At 35.8% G+C, this 20,373-nt stretch overlaps 1 protein-coding gene across 1 annotated transcript; it reads right to left on the reverse strand.

The window, feature by feature from the left end:
* Positions 1–252: 252 nt before the first annotated feature.
* Positions 253–19,573, reverse strand: CENPK (centromere protein K). Its single transcript, XM_074568860.1, has 9 exons — positions 19,547–19,573; positions 17,604–17,705; positions 11,721–11,796; positions 7,465–7,511; positions 6,914–6,996; positions 6,697–6,795; positions 6,283–6,424; positions 1,930–1,983; positions 253–1,348 (listed from the first exon to the last, which is right to left on the reverse strand). The coding sequence occupies exons 1-9, from the start codon at positions 19,571–19,573 to the stop codon at positions 1,190–1,192; spliced, it is 789 nt and encodes a 262-aa protein (XP_074424961.1). The 3' UTR covers positions 253–1,189.
* Between the last annotated feature and the right edge of the window lie 800 nt (positions 19,574–20,373).

Raw genomic sequence — 20,373 nt, forward strand, 5'->3', positions numbered from 1 at the left:
GGAAGAAACACTTTACTGTGAGGGTGGTGAGACACTGGAATAGGTTGCATAGAGACATTGTGGATACCCCCTCCTGGATGTGTTCAAGGCACTGGTCTAGTGGGAGGTGTCACTGCCCGCGGCAGAGGTGTTGAAACTAGATGATCTTTAAGGTCCCTTCCAACCCGAACCATTCTATAGTTCTATACAACCCTTTATTTTTCTAAGAACTGAAAAAAAAACATTAAAAAAATAAAATCAATAAACTGAAATCTGGTTAATAAAAGGCATATTTTATTTCCCAAGGTTATGGTCATTATAGATACACAAGAGTAGAATTTTGTGCTCCCATGGACTACAATAATGAAGGCTATAGAAAAGCAGATTAGGATGACACAGAACACTTGCATTTATTCTGAAGGTAACTATTGACTGGCATACTTAGAAACTGTAGAAATCAACAGAACAGAGATCTGTTATAAGCTTTGATAAACTAGATCTGAAAAAGCGAAGACAGATACTATGCAATATAGCATAACACAATATGGACCATTTAGGAAGCATGCAGTGGTAGAGTTGCACACTCAACATCTGCAGCCCTTTGCACAGAAAGATATGTCAGCTTTTGCAAATGTTTATCTTAAAGCAAATAAATTTGTTTGTAAAGGTTCCATGGAAAATAAAAATAAGTCAAAACAACAAAACACCCGCCATCCCCACCCCCAACCCAGCACATTCTTGAGATGCTACTTGACTGTTAGTTCCAAATGTTTGCAAGGCCATGTACAGGAGGAGCTGAATTATTTCAAATTTTGTTTCTACAAAGTACAACAAAATACTAAGGAAATTGATAAGAGTTAAAACAATCTAAAAAATTTATATAAAAGAGAGAAGTCATGTAAAAAGTATTATTTTTAAAGTAAAAGCAACTGTAAAACCTCTTTACTTGGTCTATTACCTGAATTTGCATCTTTAAAAAGCTGGAAAAACCCTCTAGCTTGCAGTTAAAGTAGAAATTTTTATCTTTTTTCATATTTCACAACCTGACCAAATATCATTTCATTAAATAAGAAAAAGAATAATAACATCATCCTACAAGAAGAGGTTGCTGATATGAAAAAAGACGATCCTAAAACTTAAGTATGTCCTAGCCCTCAAGTAAGAGGTACTGGTGCTTTGCTTTGTTTTAAGGTTAAGTATGTAGGTCACGCTACATGTGAAAGGCTTCTAGGCGCATTCTGTTTGGATCTGCTGGATGTCTTAGGGCAATTCCATATCGCAGCAGCAGCTCAATATAAGGTGGCCAAAATGAGTCATCGATCGTTACATAGGGTTCGTGTGGTGTGTTCATTAATTTGTTTATAAGAATCTGGAAGATCAAAAGGATAAGATTTAGGAAATGAACAAAACCTCTAGATTTTTATCTCCTCTAACCAAATTTATACAAATGATTATGATAAGACACTTGTGTAGGCAATATAACAGAGACTACAGGAGAAATACAAGACCTGTTCAAAGTAGAAGTAAAACAAAGAACACACAATTAACTTCATTACACCTTTTTTTTTTAATGTAAAATTTAGAACCAGAATTCTCCTTTTATCCAGACTAAGTTTTTCATCATCTGTCAAAAATTCTTAGTGGCTTTTAGATAGCATAACTGTAAATGCTTAAAATTTTTGAACATGAAGGTGGTAACTGTTATGTAATTAATCTTTAAGTCGGTATCTGTTAATACACAAGATTACACATTAATTGGTCCTTCTATCACTGTTATACTATTATATTTCAGTGAAAAAGAAATCAGACATAACATTCTTAAACATTTTACTTTTCAATTAATGATCTTAACTCTATGTCATATACTGTTATTTATCTTATTAGTATAGTATGATCAGATCTGATTATTGGAAAAAAACCCCAGATCTCTAGATAACAAAACCGTCTTACCTCTAAAATTTCATTCAGCGTTATCAGCTCTACAGCTGGCTCTTCAGAAGAATTCTGCAAAGATAACCACCCCCCCAGCCAAATTAACAGACACCAAAACTAAATCATCAGAAAAAGTGTTAATTAACAAAGAAAAATAATCACACAATTATTTGGTTGTATAGTAAAACAATAGATGAAGACTTTTCCTTAGATTTAGTCATGACAAAAATACAAGGTAGTACTTAAATCATTCATCTACCAGTTCTATATTATACACTTTAAATGTACTGTTTTTAAAATTAATTATTAAAAAAGATTAATCTTAAGTGATCTTATTACATATACCTGGGTTTAAGTTAAAATAAAATCAAGTACATCATATTTATAAATTTAGTGCAGTGCAAAAAATTCTATGAATATGATCTGTTAGGAGAAAAGTAATTTTTTTTTTAAGTTTAGGAAAATGTTTACAAGTTTGACGCAGCTCAAGACTTGAGTTCATAGTGCTTTACTATATTTTCATTATTTGCCAGTGACTATTTGTTTACTTCTACTGATTTCAATGAAAAAATTAGCCAAGATTAAGAAATAGAATCATTAAAAATATGAAAAAGCGTTCCTCGATAAAATACCATTTGTACAGCAATCCATTAGAAAATTACTTGTTCATTTGTAGCAAGCAAATCAAGCCATTTGCCTAAAAATTGATATGGATTCCTTAGGCTACAATACCAAAAAAATGTGCTTGTGATGTTGTATGGCGAACCTGATGCTTTTATTTTTCAATTTTATCCTTCCCCCCCTTCCACTTTCACATACAACATAATAAAGGAGAAAATACAGCACTGGTGTCTGCGCACTCAGCACTGCTGTTGAATGTGTCAACTAAGTCCTAAGATACTAACAGATCTGCAGCACCTTATACAAACTCCACTTCTGGAACAGAAGAAGAATACAAGCAATAAGGAAGACTTTGCGAAAGGCAAGTTCTGGCTCCTTTTTTCCCTGTCACAGTTCTTAATATTCTCACCTTCAGAAAAACACAAAGGGGACATACTGCACACTCCATGGAAATCTTGCAAACCATGGAGCTAGGGGTCAATAACTTCTATCTTTGTGCCTTTATCTTGATGCAAGGCTGAGGAAATAGAATCTACACTAAGCAACTGCAAAAGGTTCCTTGGAGCAATCATGACAATACTTCTTCTCTTCTTGTATTTCCCTGGCCAAAAGTATTACTTCATAACTTGGGTAATATGTTCAATATTCATGTTTCAAAGTTGAAATTAGGTTAGGGTTTCAGCAATTACTAAAACTGAAGAACTAAAGAATAAAATCCTAAGGATATTAGTGTAAAAGAGGTTTGCACTCGCACAGAACTAGCAAACTTATTTTGCTAGGTTTATAATATACATTGTAAATATTGTTTTGTAAAATTATATTACCTACATATTTCAAGTGTCACCCATATAATAAACACCTCTAATGTATATAAAGTCATTTTTAAGCAGGATGCTCAGCATTTATTTATTTAACCTGCAAAGCACCTTCTTCTCCCTTCCATGAGATAGACTATCATAAAGAATATTCCTCAACATATGACTTTTCATATTTCTTACCTCGAAAAAAGAGTGTCTTTTTTTTTTAATCTGAGATTTAAAATGCAAGACAATTCTTACCTCAATCACTACCTAAACTAAAGTTCTTGGGCCATGGCTAACATGGGGTGCTGTGATTCAGCCTTCCCTCCTGCTCCCAATCCCAGAAGCAGGCGCCTGGTGAAAGGAGGGTAGAACCAGAGCAGTGAGGCTTGGAGCAGTTCACACTACACTGGAGCCATGCCCTACAGTCATCAGCCCCTGCATGCAGAACTACCGAGAACAAAAGAAGCTTCCACGAAGTGAAGCAAAATTACTGATGTAATTTGGATTTAAGAGTTCAGTGCTTCCAGAGTGTTGAACCAAGCTGATAATAGATGTGAATAATATCTTCCCCCAAATCAATGTAGCAACAAATTTCACTGCTAATGCCATCAATTTGTATTTCTGACACAATAAAGAAAACAATATAGGTGAAAGTGTCTGTCTCTCCTGCCTTCACAGTTAATCACTTAGATGCAGATTACGGAGGACCTGCAGTTCAACCACTGAGACCCAACTGAGTAAAAAGATATAGAAGCACCTATGAATTCATGACAAGTGAAAAGAAAGAAAAAGACTTGTCACAAAAGAAACTGTGTTTAAGAGTTCAGAAAAATCAGTAAATAAAATTGAGATAAAACCAGACCTTGCTTGGAAATGTAACTAAAAAAAAGGTAGAAGGTGAGCTTGTGTGAGCAGGGGAAGTGTTGATTAATACCGAACACCTTGGGTGAATTTTTTTTTCTTTAGATTTTAATAAGGAAAGTGGCATGTAAGGGAGATGAAGGCAGGGTAGGTAACAAGAATTTCTGCTAGTCAGTATAACAGAGACTGAGAAAATTCAAGCAGTTGATACTTGCTCTAGGGCAGGAGATTTTACATAAAATCTTCCTTAAGAGTTCTGAAACACACCTGAATTCACTGTTTCTTATATTTAAAACACAAGCTGGATATGACCATGAGCAATTTGATCCAACTTTGACATTGGCACTACCTTGATGATGAGTTGGAATGGAAGATCTCCAGAGGTCACTTCTAGCCTATATTTTTCTATGACATCACATAAATGGGAGCAAATAAATTGGTGTATCTCATTATAGGAAATATATTTTTAAGGAAATACTAATGATATATATAGGAAAACCAGACAATCACTTAAAATGCATCTGGGAAAGACATCAGTGTTTGAAGAGCCATGTCCTAGAACAACTCTACGATGAGTAAGAACCAGCAAACAGGAAGGTGACATATCAGGCTGAAATCAGGAAATATATGATTGAAAGACAACTGTTAATTAAATCCCCAAAACTTTAATTTCTTAGTGTTATAACAAAATGTATCACATTCAATAATAGCAGGAAACTGGAAGGCACTGATATGCAGAAGAACTAAGATAGAATAAGACATTTGAAGATGGCTAAATAAGACTTTGAAAATGGACATCGTGCTTTGAAAGCCCATTTGGCACTTCTGTGTGTAAAATACATACTTTCATGCAAACACAAGTTTGTTTTTTTAATTAAAAGCTCAGGATTCATCAGTTGGAAATAACAGGAAGAAAAAGACAAGGGTGTAATCTGTTGCTTTTGTGATGACTGCGAGCTAGTAGTTTTCTTTATAATATTGGTCTTTACCAGGTTCCAAAAGAGATGAATCCAAATGGAAGCAAATATAGAAAGCTGGTGTTATTAGAATAAGCCAGGGAATTTAAAAAAATTGTCTTACAGGAAAAGAACAAGAAAGCTTTGCTAGTTCAATTAGCAAAACAAAGAAAGAAGGTATAAGATTGCTATCTATAAATATGTCAAGAGGAATAGACACAAGAAAGAAAAGGAGACAAGACTGGTGTAAGAATACAGGGATATGTGTTAGACATGAATAAAATTAGACTGGAAGTTCGGAGACAGTTTCTAATGAGAGTACTAAGGTACTAGAATAAATCCTGATAAAAACAGTAGTAACAAAAATACTTAGTTTTAAAATAGAGCTCAATGATAATATTAAAAAAATCATATTATGTGGTTGTCTGAAATAACAGGGAACTGGATTAAAGAAATCCTTTCTATTTCTGTATTCTTAAATGTGTCTGAAATCAAAATCAACCCCTGCCTTTTTTGTAGCTATTCTTTCAAATAGTAATGGTAAAAGGTTTACTTTTACTGCAGACTTTGAATTTATTATGCAAAATACTCCCTGACTGACTATTTTCCCCTAAAGTTTTAAGATAATTTTTGGCCCAGTTTGCCTGAACAGAAACTGATGGTTAACATTCCAAACTATGCTGTAATTATAAACACTTGTCCTTATTATTGTTCCAAAAACATTGTTAGACAATTAAAAGTTGCTTTGCCAAGGAAAACATGAATTCACTTGCCTAGTCCAGTAAAAAAAAAAAAAAAAAAAAAAAAAAAAAAAAGAGAGAGGAAGAACTTGGAGTGAATCCCTCACCATTTCCACATTTGGCACGGCTTGCAGTTCAGTAAGAAATACAACACATTACTATGTATCTTATTGGGTAAGGGATATATACATTAAAAAGAAAATATCCAGCTGGGAAAAGCCTTTAATATAAACCAACCTGAAAAATATCAATTGTACCTTGGGTCAGCTGTAGGACTATACTTATTTCAAAATATAACTGCAGACTTATGATGGTGATTTAAAGAGATACTGCATCTAAGTAAACACAAATTGAACATTCCAAATCTAATAGTTATTAAGAAAATCTTACCTTCTTTTCAGCACTTCTACCTTTCTCTGGAAGAGGAAAATGTTCTTCTAGGAATTTACCCAGAGCATTCAAGAGTTCTTCCTTATACACCCTTAGTTTCAGCATTTTTTTTTTCAGTTCTTTAGATGCTCTGGTATGCAAACTAATAGAACATGAAATTCAATGAAATAATTTAAAAGTTACTCTTTGGTAAAAAAAAAACCCACCAAACTTTTTTACTACTGTTGTGAGTTCAACATCTTCAAACACAGGATATAGTAGCAGATAGTAGCAATATTTTCTATGTTCCAAATATGGATTACTGAGTTATTTGATATATTTAACAAAATAGGTATGTTGTAAGAGTTTGTTTGTTACTTTGCTCTTGTTGATATTTAAACTTGTCAATATAAAAACACAACACTGCAGAAATACCTGTTTTGGGGAAGTTGTTGAACTTGGGTTGTTGTCTCTTCCTCAAATCCATTAAGAACATCTAGTACCTGCTCCTGTTCCTCATGCCACTGCTGTTCTCTTTGAAACACGAAAGGTAGGAAATGAAACAACAGATAAAATGTTTTCCTGGACAGTCAAAAAGAAAAAGTGTGTCAAAAAAGCTTACAGCATTCATAAGTCCAAATTCTTGTATTACCTTTTCAGATCTTCTTCCAGTTTTTTATTCTTTGACTGAACTGCTAGCAGCAGCATTTCAAGATCATTCTTTACTTTCTGCAACTATAAAAAAGTAAAAATAAACCTACAGTTTGCAGATAGCCCAGTCCATAGTATTTGTTCTATGCAAGGTTACATTTGTAAATCTGGTTAAAAGCGCCGAAGTTACGTGTAATTTCTTAAGAAATATGGCTACGGAATGCCACATTAATTTTTAAATCCACTCAGAGCTATTTAAAATGTTACTGTCACCAGTTGCTCATAAGTGTCTTATTGAAGCTCAATAAAACAACATAGCTGACTTTACCTAAAGCAGATTATGGAGCACACACATGAACTGCTCATCTGATGAAAGACTGAGGAAGAAACACCTACAGCATCAGGCCTGCATTGTCTAAGTCTTTGCAGCTGTTTGCAAGAATGAATCTCTGCTAATTCCACCAACATAAAGCATATAGCACTCAGAAAACAAAGATGCTGAAAAGAATGACTAATCACATAATGTCTTAACAAAAAGAAAAAACAGCTTACCTCTTCTTTTCCTAATGTTAACAGTACATCTGGATTGGTAAAAATTACTGCAAAATAAAATGGATTTGGCTATTTGCATTAAATGATACAGACTTGTTTATACAGAAAAGCAGCCTGTCTGGACAGAAACTTGTGTAGCCTTTCAAAAACTAGTTTAGCTGTCAGCAGCAGTTTAACTCCATTTTGTGGTGCCCTGATGGACTAACCTACTGTTGTTTTTCAGCAAGTTAAATTAGACTGAAAAAAGTGTGGTGCTAATGCTTCTGCGTTATTTTTTATACCTGAACTAGCTCAGGTACATAAAATTGAAATGTGAAATACAGTCAGACTTCAAGATAAGCAAGCCTGATTTTTTCAGTGGAAGGGATGTCAACATTACCAATGTGGACAATCAAATTCTTCAAGTCTTACAACTCCTTGGTAAACAGCCTCACAAATGCTTGATCAGGATTGTAAAACCTACCAGATTTAAAGAACTTAAAAAGCATGCCACCATCCTCACTGTTCACAAAAACAGATACATGCAGGGAGATGGAAGGCCCAGCATGGCCAATATCCTAATTCCAACCCTAAGCAATTTAGGAAAAGTACAATACTATTCAAGGATGTGGTAATGTTTCCCCAGAATGCCTCTGCAAAAAGCAGTGATTTATGCTCATGAATTTTCTAAATAAGAAGTGTATTGTTGTATTTGATAGCTTTCAATGGGTTCCAATCAATTCTCAATTTCATGTCAACTTGCAGCATCTGCATAAACATATAACTCTTGAAATCAATTTGAATCTATTAGTGGGAGAAATGAAAGCTACTCTAACAGATGTAAATCCTAACACAATGGGGATATTTTTTCTCCAAGCTTAGGCTCCAAATCTGTAATCTTAAAACCCATTACTTCAATAAAAGCTTTTCCTTTAACAAAAAGGAAAACCCTTAACGCCCTCAAAAAAGCATTAAATATCTCCTAAATACAATACAGTTGACTTCATAAATTTATAAGAAAGTACATTTTCAGTAAACGCATTTTGAGAAGCCTTAGATTAGTAGCTTTAAAAGCAGTTTGTTCTCAGATTAAAAAAATCAGCAAAACTGAGTTCAAAATGCATTAAATTATATGCCACAATAAAATCCCTTTTATTTAGAGACAGAATTACTGTCTCTAAATCTTGACACAAAATTTTAGTAGGGTGGTCCTAAATTAAGCTTATGTTTAAGAGCTGTGGGAGGTAGTGGTCTGTGCTATTATTAGAGCAAGATTTCTTTAATGATATGAATATCCTACATACACATGATAAAATTCAATGGTGTGCTTTTATTCACATTCACTGGCATATTTGAAGAAACCCATATAACTCTTCCCCCTGACACCTCCCCCCCATCCCCAACTACCCTGAGCCCTCACTACCTGGAATTATCAATTTCTACTACTGCTTTCTAACACTTCATTTTACATACCTAACCCTGAATATGTGCTTCCCATTCAATATACATGTTGTCTGAGTATCAGACTAGAAGGCCACATCTTCCTAGGAAAGAAATTACTAACCCTAATTTAGTAAAGGAACAGTGCAGATGTGAGATACTGGGACAACACATTTATGGCAGCTGCTACCGTAAAGAACACAGGTTGCTCTATCTACTGTCAGTTAAGGTTTTTTCAGATATGAATCAGTGCACTTGCAAAAATTCAAATGTCAAAAAGAATTGCCTAGTGATACATAGTACAATTACTAAGCAAAATACTACCAGATGCTAGCAGTGTAAAAGCAACTACTATGCACATGTTTATACAGAAACTTCTGTTAAAATAAGAGGAATTTGGCAGAATACAGACATTTTGCAAAGAAAAATAGAAATTATGCAGAAACCACAACTATTACATGGTTGTTTCCACTTCCTTATTTTGCAAAGGTGAAAGTTAAATTCTATTTTTATGAATCAAATGCTTCTTAAGTTTTAATTCAGCTGATTTAGCAGCTCTAGAGCTACGTAAATAGTACCATAAATTGAGAAAGAGCAAGAGACTAAGGTAAAAGCTTTGTAAAAACACAATTTGCATTGTGGATTCAAGTCTGTTTGCCAATATTGTGCCCAAAGAAGTATAGAACTGCCAAGTTATAACCTCTGAAAATAAGGTTTAAAATTGAAACGCTGACAGGCTCTCATTTACAAGAAATGAGATAGCCATTACTAAAAGCAGAAACCAAAGTAACAAGACAGCCTGACATTCATTTAGTAAATCTTATGAAATTAGTATTTCTACAGTTCCTATTTAGATAAATTCAGACAATGTTTTCAATTAAGTAATTCCTCCTTCAAAACAAACAGTAGGTAAAAAGGAGCCAAGATGGACAGAGAAGGCGTAAGTGCAGTAGACTCTTCATTTTTATACAAGCACTATAACTATTCAAATTCTATGCAGCAACTTCTTTTTTCTTCCCTCAGAAAGGTAGCCAAAAAGGCAAAGCTTTGGCTGCAAAATATTATTTGCATTATAATATCCATAGATCATTTCTCTAGTACAAAATTAAGATTTCCAGTAATAAATCTTATCACCTGGGAACAAGTAAGAATGGTTGAGCAAAGCAAGTCAGCAAGCCAATAAAAATAGGTCAAGCCCCAAGAATATTTTTAAGCAAATAGCTTAAAGTTTAAAATAATTACATATTTTAGTAAGGAAACCCAACATCTCCAGGTATTTTACCCAGATAAAAACTGTAAGTGCTTTCCATTCATTTGCTTTAAGCCAGCAACTTACTCATGAGCGGCAGCCAAGAACCAGTATTTCCCAAATTAATTCAATGTCATACTTTTGGTCTGCATACCTCTAAGAGGCACTTAAGCCTCTGTCTAAGAATCGTCAGTGTCACAAAGCACATGAACTATGAATTTATTCTAATAGAGAAATAGCATCTCTTTATAAGAAAGAAGAAATATTGTTTTCACCAGCTCCTATAATTTGATCACAATACACAGCAAGTACGTCAACTTTGAAAGAAAACAGAGAAGTGACTTTAGTGGTCATCTGAAAATGCATTCCAATTTGGCCAGATGACAAAATATTAGAAATCACCACTTGCTGTATAAAGTACATTCCTATCATTTTGTAGTCACAAAAAAAACCAAAGCCTCTTCTGGCATAAAAATATTTAAATGAGTCAAAGTATCCATTTTTACTGGGTCAAAAGGTGCTAACATTTCCTTGACAGGAGACGTAACAGCAAGTGCTACCAGAATAATAATGATAGTGTAGTGTGAACTGTTTTTAAGAGTCTCCAAATGGGACATCTGAAAAAACAGATTACTTTACACTTCTGAATGGTTTTATTTTCAGTGGCTGGCCACATCAGCCTTGTAACAGAGTTAAATCAGTCACCCCTGATGTTTATGTACAACAAGAATTTTTAAGAACTGAGGGATTTATACCTTTTGACTGATAAGGCCTAACAAATATAAAAGTTCTACTTGTCTGAGTGGTTTGTGCTTCTTGGGATCAATAGGCAATTCGGATTCCTGCGTTGCTCAGATAAACTGAGATGTCTTTTAGCACCTTTTCTGGACCTGAAATCTCTGACCCCTGTTAAATCCAAGCTAGATATTTTGTTATGGTGTAATGGGCTTACCACTACAGGTTTACTTCAAAGTTTCAGCTAGTACATCGTAATACAACACACTTCCATGAAGTAGTAATAAAAAAAAAAAGCCAAGGAGTTATGGTTAAAAATATGTCTGGGTAGATTACTGTTAGCTTATCAGCAATACTTGCAAAGATAAAAATTGTATCCATTTCTTAAAAGACAAAATGAAGATGGAATTCTTTGCCAAAGTAGTTCTGGCCTAAAAAGGAAATACACATGAAAGATGCAGAAGAAATGATTACCAAAAGGAGAAACCTGAAGGAGGATAACAAAATAGTGAACGTTCATTATGCTGTTAGGAGATCTGCTAACATTTTTTTTTTCATTAACTGACTGATGAATGGGTGATATGAATCGTGCATTTATTTGTTCGTATTCATAAGATTAACTTACAGTAGAATTCACTTTGAATTCTAAGTTCACTTTGAACTGAAGTCCAAAAAGAATATAGAAACAAAAGATACATGCTACTGTGGGAAGTATTTAATTTAATTTTTAAGTACTTGTAGTATGAAAATACAATCAGCAGACATTTGATATATACACAGTTTAAGATGCCTAGATGAAAGAAACTTTGCAAAGCCTTATATAAGTATACCTTACATGGATGCAGTTACTTACCCTCTTCGGGACTACTTTTTTGCCATTGATTATATTCTGCTGTTAAACCTTTCACTCGCATCATTAACAAGGAAAGCTGTATAACAAGAAAAGAAGCATCTCTTGAAGTGTGTTGAGTTGCATTGGAGTGAAATGAGACAGAGCAGTATAGGAATTCAATTATTACGTTTATACAGCAGAAAACAAAAGAGCATATATTACAATAGACCATTTATTCCTTCAAAAGATATAGAAAGCCATTTGCAGGGATCAAGAAACATTTTTATTCTTTTTTTCAAAAGGGGGAAATCAGAAGTGGTCAGAGTTGGAACTTTTCCCCTAATTTCCTCTGTACTATCAGACAATGACCACAACTGAAGACGAGCCATTAGAAGGAATGAAAATACCTCACATCCCCACTCCTCCTTAAATGCATGGTTCATAGACATTGAAGGTTAAATGGACTGTGCTTGATATGCGTAATGACTAAACAAAAGATTAGCTTCCAAAAAACAGTAGTCAAACAAATCTTCTATCAAAACCACATCTGTGGACTCAACAAAAAAATGCTTTAGAACTAGTGCTCCAGCTTATTGCAATCATTGAAAATATTGGAGCAATAAGAAAAAACACCAGTTCAGAAGAGTTTATTAAAAAACCCAAACTAAACAACCATAGATTTTTAGAAGGGTACTTATTTTAATATCTTACTATATTCTGGAGAAAGAATATATTCATTATTACTATTTCACTTCCTGAAAATGAGGACTACACCTGTAATTTTCTGTAAATACATTGTAAATTACATATAGATAGCATATTACAAGTAATCTGATATGAAATTAAGCATACATTTAAATACAAAAGGTACTGCTGGTATGCTCAACATTCCACAAGAAGCACTGCAGATTGCATTTGGCTTACATCAAGTAAAAAGATAAAAATATGCTAAGAGTCATCAGTCAATTTCTTACAATAAAAATATCAAGAACCAACAACTTAAGCTTAGCTTTTTACTACTCAAAATAACTTTGTAAAGTGCATTTTCAAAAGACAATATTTTAAAATAAAGGAAAAGAAAATAAACCTAAAACAAAAGAAATAACCACCATACAAACACTTTTTATTTTCTAGATCTGGGGGATCCTAGAATTGTCATCTCTTTCATAATGGAGCACTACTCTTGACAATACTACCAGCTCATTCTTTGTTCCTTTAAACTTGATAAAAAAGGATGTACAAAATGTTCTGAATATTCCAGTAACTAGACAAAAAAGCCCTTTCAAATAAGTTCACGGTATCATTCAGCAACCTTAAATCAAGGACCATCTTTTCAACAGACAAATACATACAGCAATTATGTACATCAGATATCTCTCTCTCATGGCCTATATACAGTCCTAGCAAAATACGCCGCTCAGTAAGTAATCCATTGCATCAGAGACCAGAATCAGTCCCCAAACTTAAAGGATAAAACCACAAAGAGCATTTTGTAAGCTTACAGTCTTGAGGTGATTAAGAAAAGAAGCCTTTTTTTTGCCTTTTTCTTTCAGTTCTCCCCCTATCCCAACCACTGGAGATGGGGAATAAGTGGCCTCGTGGTTCTTTGTTGCCAGCTGGGGCTGAACTATGACAGCCAGTTACGATGAAAATAGAACAGAATAGTTCAGATGGAAGGGACCTACAGTGATCCCTCCATCAGTCAGTCCAACTGTCTGACCACTTCGGCACTGATCAAAAGTTAAAGCATGTTATTAAGGGCATTGTTCAAACACTTTTTTAACACTGACAGGCTTGGGTCATCCAACACCTCTCTAGGAAGCCTGTTCCAGGGCTTGACCGTCCTCTAGGTAAAGAAATACTTCCTAATGTCCAGTCTAAACCACTCCTGGTGCAGCTTTGAACCATTCCCACGCATCCTGTCATTGGATCTCAGGGAGAAGAGCTCAGCATCTCCCTCTCCACATCCCCTCCTCAGGAAGCTGGAGAGAGCAATGAGGCCGCCCCTCAGGCCTTTTCTCCAAACTAGACAAGCCCAGAGTCCTCAGCTACTCCTCACAGGACATGCCTTCCAGCCCTTTCACCAGCTTTGTTGCCTGCCTCTGCACGCATTCAAGTACTTTCACATCCTTAGATGGTGGGTGCCAGAACTGCACACGGTACTGCAGGTCATGCCACACCAATGCTGAATACAGCAGAATAGTCACCTCTTCTGACCGGCTGGTGATGCTGTGGTGATGGCTGGTGATGCACCACAGAATGTGGTTTCCCCTCTTGGCTGCCAGGGCCCACTGCTGGCTCCTATTGAGCCTGTTGTTGACTAGCACCCACAGATCCCTCTCTGCAGGGCTGCTCTCCAGCCACTTCTCTCCCTGTTTATACTTGTGCCCACTGTTACTCTGTCCCAGTGCAGAATACAGCATGTGGACTTGTTAAATTTCATCCCATTGATGATTGCCCAATGCTCCAGTCTATCTAGATCCCTCTGCAAGGCCTCTTGTCCCTCAAAAGAGTTAAAAGAACCTCCCAGTTTGGTGTGATCAGCAAACGTGCTAATGGTGCATTCAACTCCTGCATCCAGATTGTTGACAAATATATTGAACAGAACTGGCCCTAGAATTGAGCCCTGAGGAACACCACTGGTGACCGGTCACCAGCCAGATGTAGCCCCATTCACTACATCCCTTTGAGCCCTGCCATCTAGCCAGCTCTTTGCCCATTGCACTGTGTACCTGTTCATCTTAGCTGGACATGTCCAGAAGGATGCTGTGAGCAATAGTATCAAAAGCCCTACTAAAATCCAGAAAAACTACATCCACTGCCTTTCCCTTCACCCACTAAGTGGGTGACCTTCTCATAGAAGCATATCAAAATAGTTAAACAGGACTTTCCCTTTGTGAACCCATGTTGACTGTGCCTCATGATTGCATTGTTCTTTAAATGTCTTTCAATGGCACACAGTATGACCTTTTTCATAATTTTTCCAGGAACTGAGGTTAGACTGACAGGTCTGTAGTTTCCTGTGTCCATACAAGTGCCTATGTTAGGGCTGAAATGAGATCCCTTTAAAGTTGCTGACAGAGGGTATAACATGACCTTTTACTCTCCTCCCTATTTTCTTTCATGAAGTGCAATCTTAATTTAATCTTTATTTTTGCAACTCCATTTAATTATTGTCTTCCTATAATAGTTTTCAAGAAAAGCCCAATGTTTAACTATTTATACTTTCCAAATTTGGGGTCCTCATATAAATTCGATTTTGAAGATTCCTATTTAGAATTTACAAATAGCTAAACAGTGAGCCAGCATTGCCTTTTTGCATGTTCCCCAAAATTTAAGGGATACAGGAGCTCACATTCATGCACTCAGCATCATTCAGTTCATTTCTTATTCAAATTTCTAATTCAAATTCAAATATTTTTTCCTAATTATACCCACAAATGGGGGAACAACTGTAATTTTCACATACAAAGTTCCAGAGTAAAACTAAAGGGATCCATATAGTTTCACAAATTACATATACACTGATTAGGAAATAGTCCAAATGAGTATTGAAGTTACACACCCTGCCATTTTGCTGCCCATGTTAGTCATTTATCAGTTGTGTGGTAGAACTGCATGTAACCTTTTTGCTATACATAAGTGCAACTTTTCAGTATTTGCTGGATACATACTTCAGAACTCAGCTTCAAAGTTAATAAAACCGTCAGCTTTAGAGAATAAGTGAAGATAATTTAATTTCCTTCTTTTGGGAACACATCACATCTTTACAGAAAACTAAATATTTTGTGGAGAATAAAAAAAATAAAAGAAAATACTGTTTTACCTTGGCATCTGATTGTAAGAGTGTTTCCGTTCCTAGAGGCCTGAGCTTGCTCTGACACTTGGTAGAAAACAAACAAAATACAAACAACGTTTACTTACTCTTCCCCTTGGTAGACAGAAACACAATGCTTTAAAATCCTGACAAAAGTTGTTTAATATAGAAAACAAAGAGTTTTGACTTGGCTCCTACCACATCCCTCAGAGCCTGACTCAGAACAGCAAATTAAGAAATATTTTGAAATCACACCACGGTAAAAAAGTAGAACTTCAATTAATGGAAAAGTAGAAAAGTTAATAAAAGATGCATGATGTGATGAAAAAGGAAAGTTACAGATCAAGAACATGAGAAACTGCGAGGAGAGAGTCATGGACAAGGCTGAATAGGGAAGCTGCTAAGAAGTTAACACACTTGCAGCTACTATTCTGGCTCTGCAAACAGAGTAATTGCGTTATAATACACATTTTTAATTTTAACTCATTTAGGGCAGCATACTATACACTTCAGAAATGGTCTGATTTTTACAAGCGCACTACATCAGTCTGATGACTGCAACGGGATGTACATCAAGTCTGAAATACAGGCCACCACAGATATCCAAGGCTTCAGCAGAAGACACCTGCTAAACTCTTTCTTGTTCTATAACTGTCAGCAATTTTAACCTGCCTCATGACAGGGCAGGATATATTCTACTAAGCAATAAAACTAATAAGCAGTACTTTGGAAACGTTGCTGTTAATATTTGGAACCAAAACACAATACAGAATTTCTCCAATAAAAACTGCTAATGCTGACACACAATCATTGGCACATTACATCATAAACCACATAACCTAGGAGCTAATTCAACAACTATTAGTTGTTCAAACATTTTGCTGAAACATGCATGTATACAGGATGCAATAATCACAAAATAATAAAAATCCTATTTTTTTTAATCAATTTCCAAAAATAGCACACTTCCTGTATTGTTTTGAGGATGCTGTAGATAAGATAAAAGATATCAAAAATTTTCAATTAAATTCAAAATAATAAACTTTCTAACTTCCCTTCTAAACTGAAAATTTCAAAGAAAGTTCACATCCCCTGAAGTGGCCCGAAACAAAATTTCTGCTGATCACTTATTACATTACTTCAGAAACTTAGACAGAGGATTCCCTGTCACTTTTTCAAAATATTTCAAGATAAGTTTACATGTAACAACAAATAAGAATCACATTAGTCTCTTTAAATATAATTCTGTAAAATTATTGCACTGTGAGTTGTCTACACTTTGTTCTACTTTAAGTTTGGAAGTATTTTTACTTCAGTTTCTGATACTTTTAATGCTTTGAATCTACAACTCAGAAGTCATGCAAATAGCATACAAATACAACATAAAATTGAGTGAAGCAATTAAGACTCTCCAGATATAATTTAGAACATGACTTTCATCAAACTCAGCAAAATCTTATAGGATGCATAGTATAGCAGTGCCTCAGAACTGTTAAAATTTTATCTCTCCTGCGATCCCTGTAAATAAAAATACCTCATTCTAAAATTTTATTATTAGCATATTGGACCATGTACGTGGAGAGACAAAATTTATTCTTGAGGATGTGCTGTCAGTTTGTATGAGCATATCCTTACATTAACTTCCTTCTAAGCCACCTCCTCCTACCATTCTCTCTCTCCTTTAAGCACCAAACTACTTGTGAACAGCAGTTGAATCCCATCTTGTATTAGGCTAAAAAGAGAAGGATCTCAAGTATCAGTGTGCTGGTACTACAAGAACACAAGGAAATCTGTTAAAACTAGAGAAAACTAAACATCCCCATTCTATTTAACTAAATCATAACATCTGCACACCATAATCAAAGTTTGACGCTGCAAGGCATTCTTCACTCCTGCCAGCAGATCTACTTTTGGTCTTTCTGAAGAACTTTTATTCCCCCCACCCACCTTTTTTTTCTGTTGTTTTGTTGCTGTGGTTTGTTTGGAGGGGGTGAGGTAAGCGTGCAGTGAAGGATGGGGAGATGAACAAAAAAACCCCACAAAGGACAGTTCAGAATAATCTATTCTGTCACTTGTCATTTGTATACCTCTTCTATGTGCTTCCAAATACTCTCACATTCATTCAAGATTTCTTGCTTGGCACCTTCAGGACAAACGCAGTCATTGGCGATTTCTGGTAAATATTCATCCTATTAACAAGGAAATAGGACAGTTATCACGTAGGTCTACAGTAATTATTAACAGGTTACTGAATCATATCTGCTACTTCAGGTCAGACATGTAACAGCAATACCTCTGAATCCAAAGCTTTCAGTTAACTCTCCTATACTCCTAGACAGCACCCAATCATTCAGTAAAATCAGCTAACTACATTACCCTAGTAAAATTTAAAGACACTAATAACACTTTTTAAAATTGAATCACAAAGTACTATGTTTTCAAAACTGCTTTGATTATCTGCAATAGCACTTTTTATTCTTATTGAAGAAACAAGACAGTCTCACATCTACAAAGCCACGCTTTTCTTCCATATATCTGCGAAGTTCTGAAGCATAGTTACTTTTGCTCTGTCTTCCAGTAAATGTCCTAATCTATTTCTCCTTATGACAACTTGAATTCGTAATCCTTTTGATTAAGAAATTAAAGTGTCCTGGAGGTTACTAGAAAAACAAACATAAGAACTCAAAGATAATGCAGGCAACCAAAGAAAGAGGGCACCAGGACAGCGAGGAGAAAAATCGACGCAAATTAAGTTGAAAACTTTGAGAAACTGTTGGGTCAGGTAGGAACCATACAAATCCAGAAATATAATGCTAGTTTAATCTATAAAGAGATACATGAATGACAACAGCAATTAAGAGGGAAAACCAAGAAGGGACAAAATAACACTCAAAAGAAAATTTTGGTTTTGAAGGTAAAAAAACCAACAGGAATTTCCTAGATATGCAAGATGCAGGAAGCCTTTAAAAATACTTAAAGGGATCACTAAGACCACCAGATATGGAAGAGATTAAAATAAGACATTTAAAAAGATTAAGATCTAAAGAAGAAATAAACATCTCTGCCTTCTTAATGATGCACGAATTCCTAACTCAACCTTTTGTTCATTTTCAGAACACAAACACAACATCAGAGAAAATGATGTGGAAAACCTGAATAATTTAAAAGGAGTGAAATATTCAACTAGTACCTCCAAAGTTCAAGTATGCCATAGCAGAGTGGCTAAGAAAAAAATCAGAATCTCTCACTGAACACTGGAAGTATTCTAGAGAACTGAAAGGTAGCAATACTTCTACTAAGACTTCCTGGCAAATTTGTTGCATCAATAATTAAAAACAGAACACTAGAAAATCTAGATTGCCATGATCTGATAAGGTCTAATGAGCACAATTTTTTGTAATGGAAAAATCATTATCTTCTTAAGAGTCTTGAAATGTCTCCACAACATAAAAGAGAAACAGTTTACATAATTTATTAATACTTCTGAAATACCTCCAGTAAAGTCCCCCACAGAAGGCTAATAAGGAAATTAAGCAGTCTTGAGATGCAATGTACTTTTTTTTCCTCAGACCAAAAACTGTCAAGGATGCAAACAAACAAACAAACAAGAAAAGCCTGAACAGATAATTTTCATCATGTCAAAAAGGCTCATCAGCAGAGCTAAGAGGGCCTGAAAGAAAAAGAGCGGGGAGGGGGCCCTGGGGCGTGAGGAAAAGAGGAATACATAACCTTTTGAAATTTGAAAGTGGTCTTGGGATGGAATAAAAAGTCCTATCATCCTGTGTTCCCCTGCAATAATACGATCCATCAACATGAAAACATTATATGAAATAAATCTCAGAGTATATAGCCAAAAAAAACCTCAAAAATGTTCAAATGATTAGAATGATTTTATTATTGTTGACCTTCAAAATTTCCATGCTTGATTTGACACCATGTTTTAAAACGTACATACTATTAGGAGATCCTACAGGCCCCTGTGGTGCAAGCCAAAATGACTTGTGGTCCCTAATACTGTGCTGTTAATTACCTTATAAAGTATATACATCAGTGTCATGTTTAGATGTTTTTCCTTGTAGCCTGAAGTTTTCCCTATTTCTGTATGGTAAAATTAGGTTTCTGCTTGTACACTATACCTGAAAATCGAAGACTTTTTTTTGCATGTCCTTAACATTAACGCTTCCCAGTTTTAACGTGCTATTCCTTCTTATCTCATTTTAGAACTGTGTAGTTCGGTAAAAAACCACACCCAGGGACAGGGGTGCATTGTGGACTCTCTACCAAGCAAATAGGCAAGCTTTATAGGAAGTGTTTCATGGCAGTAAATACAAACCAAACAACAGCTGGAAGAAATTCAGAGATGAGAAAGTAACAGCAGCCCTGGGAAAGTAAAAAAAAAAAAAAAAAAGACAGAAAACCGGAAGTCCACGTTCGGATGAATAAAAGCAGGATGCAAACAACATCACAAAAAAGGTCAGACAGGGAGTTCCCATTGTCCCTGACACAGACCCCAGAACTACAGCAGGAACCCCAGTTCTCCCTGACACAGACCCCAGAACTACAGCAGGAGCTCCCATTCCCTCCGACACAGACCCCCAGAACGACACTAGCGACCGGACGCCATGAGGAGGGCGGTTACTCCTCACAGACTAGGGCCGAACGCAGCCTCTTCCCGCTCGACAGCCGCCCGGCAGCCGCCCGGCAGCCGCCCGGCAGCCGCCCGGCAGCCAGCCCCCTCCCCTCCCAGCGGCCGTAACAGCTGCCAGCCTCCCCTCCCCCAAGGCGCCACCGCTGCCCCGGCTCCGCGGCCGAAGCGATGCTCCGCTCCGAGCGGGACTTCAGCCCCGTCTCGGGCCG

This window comes from Larus michahellis, chromosome Z (genome assembly GCF_964199755.1).
Source record: "Larus michahellis chromosome Z, bLarMic1.1, whole genome shotgun sequence".
Classification (NCBI taxonomy): Eukaryota; Metazoa; Chordata; class Aves; order Charadriiformes; family Laridae; genus Larus; species Larus michahellis.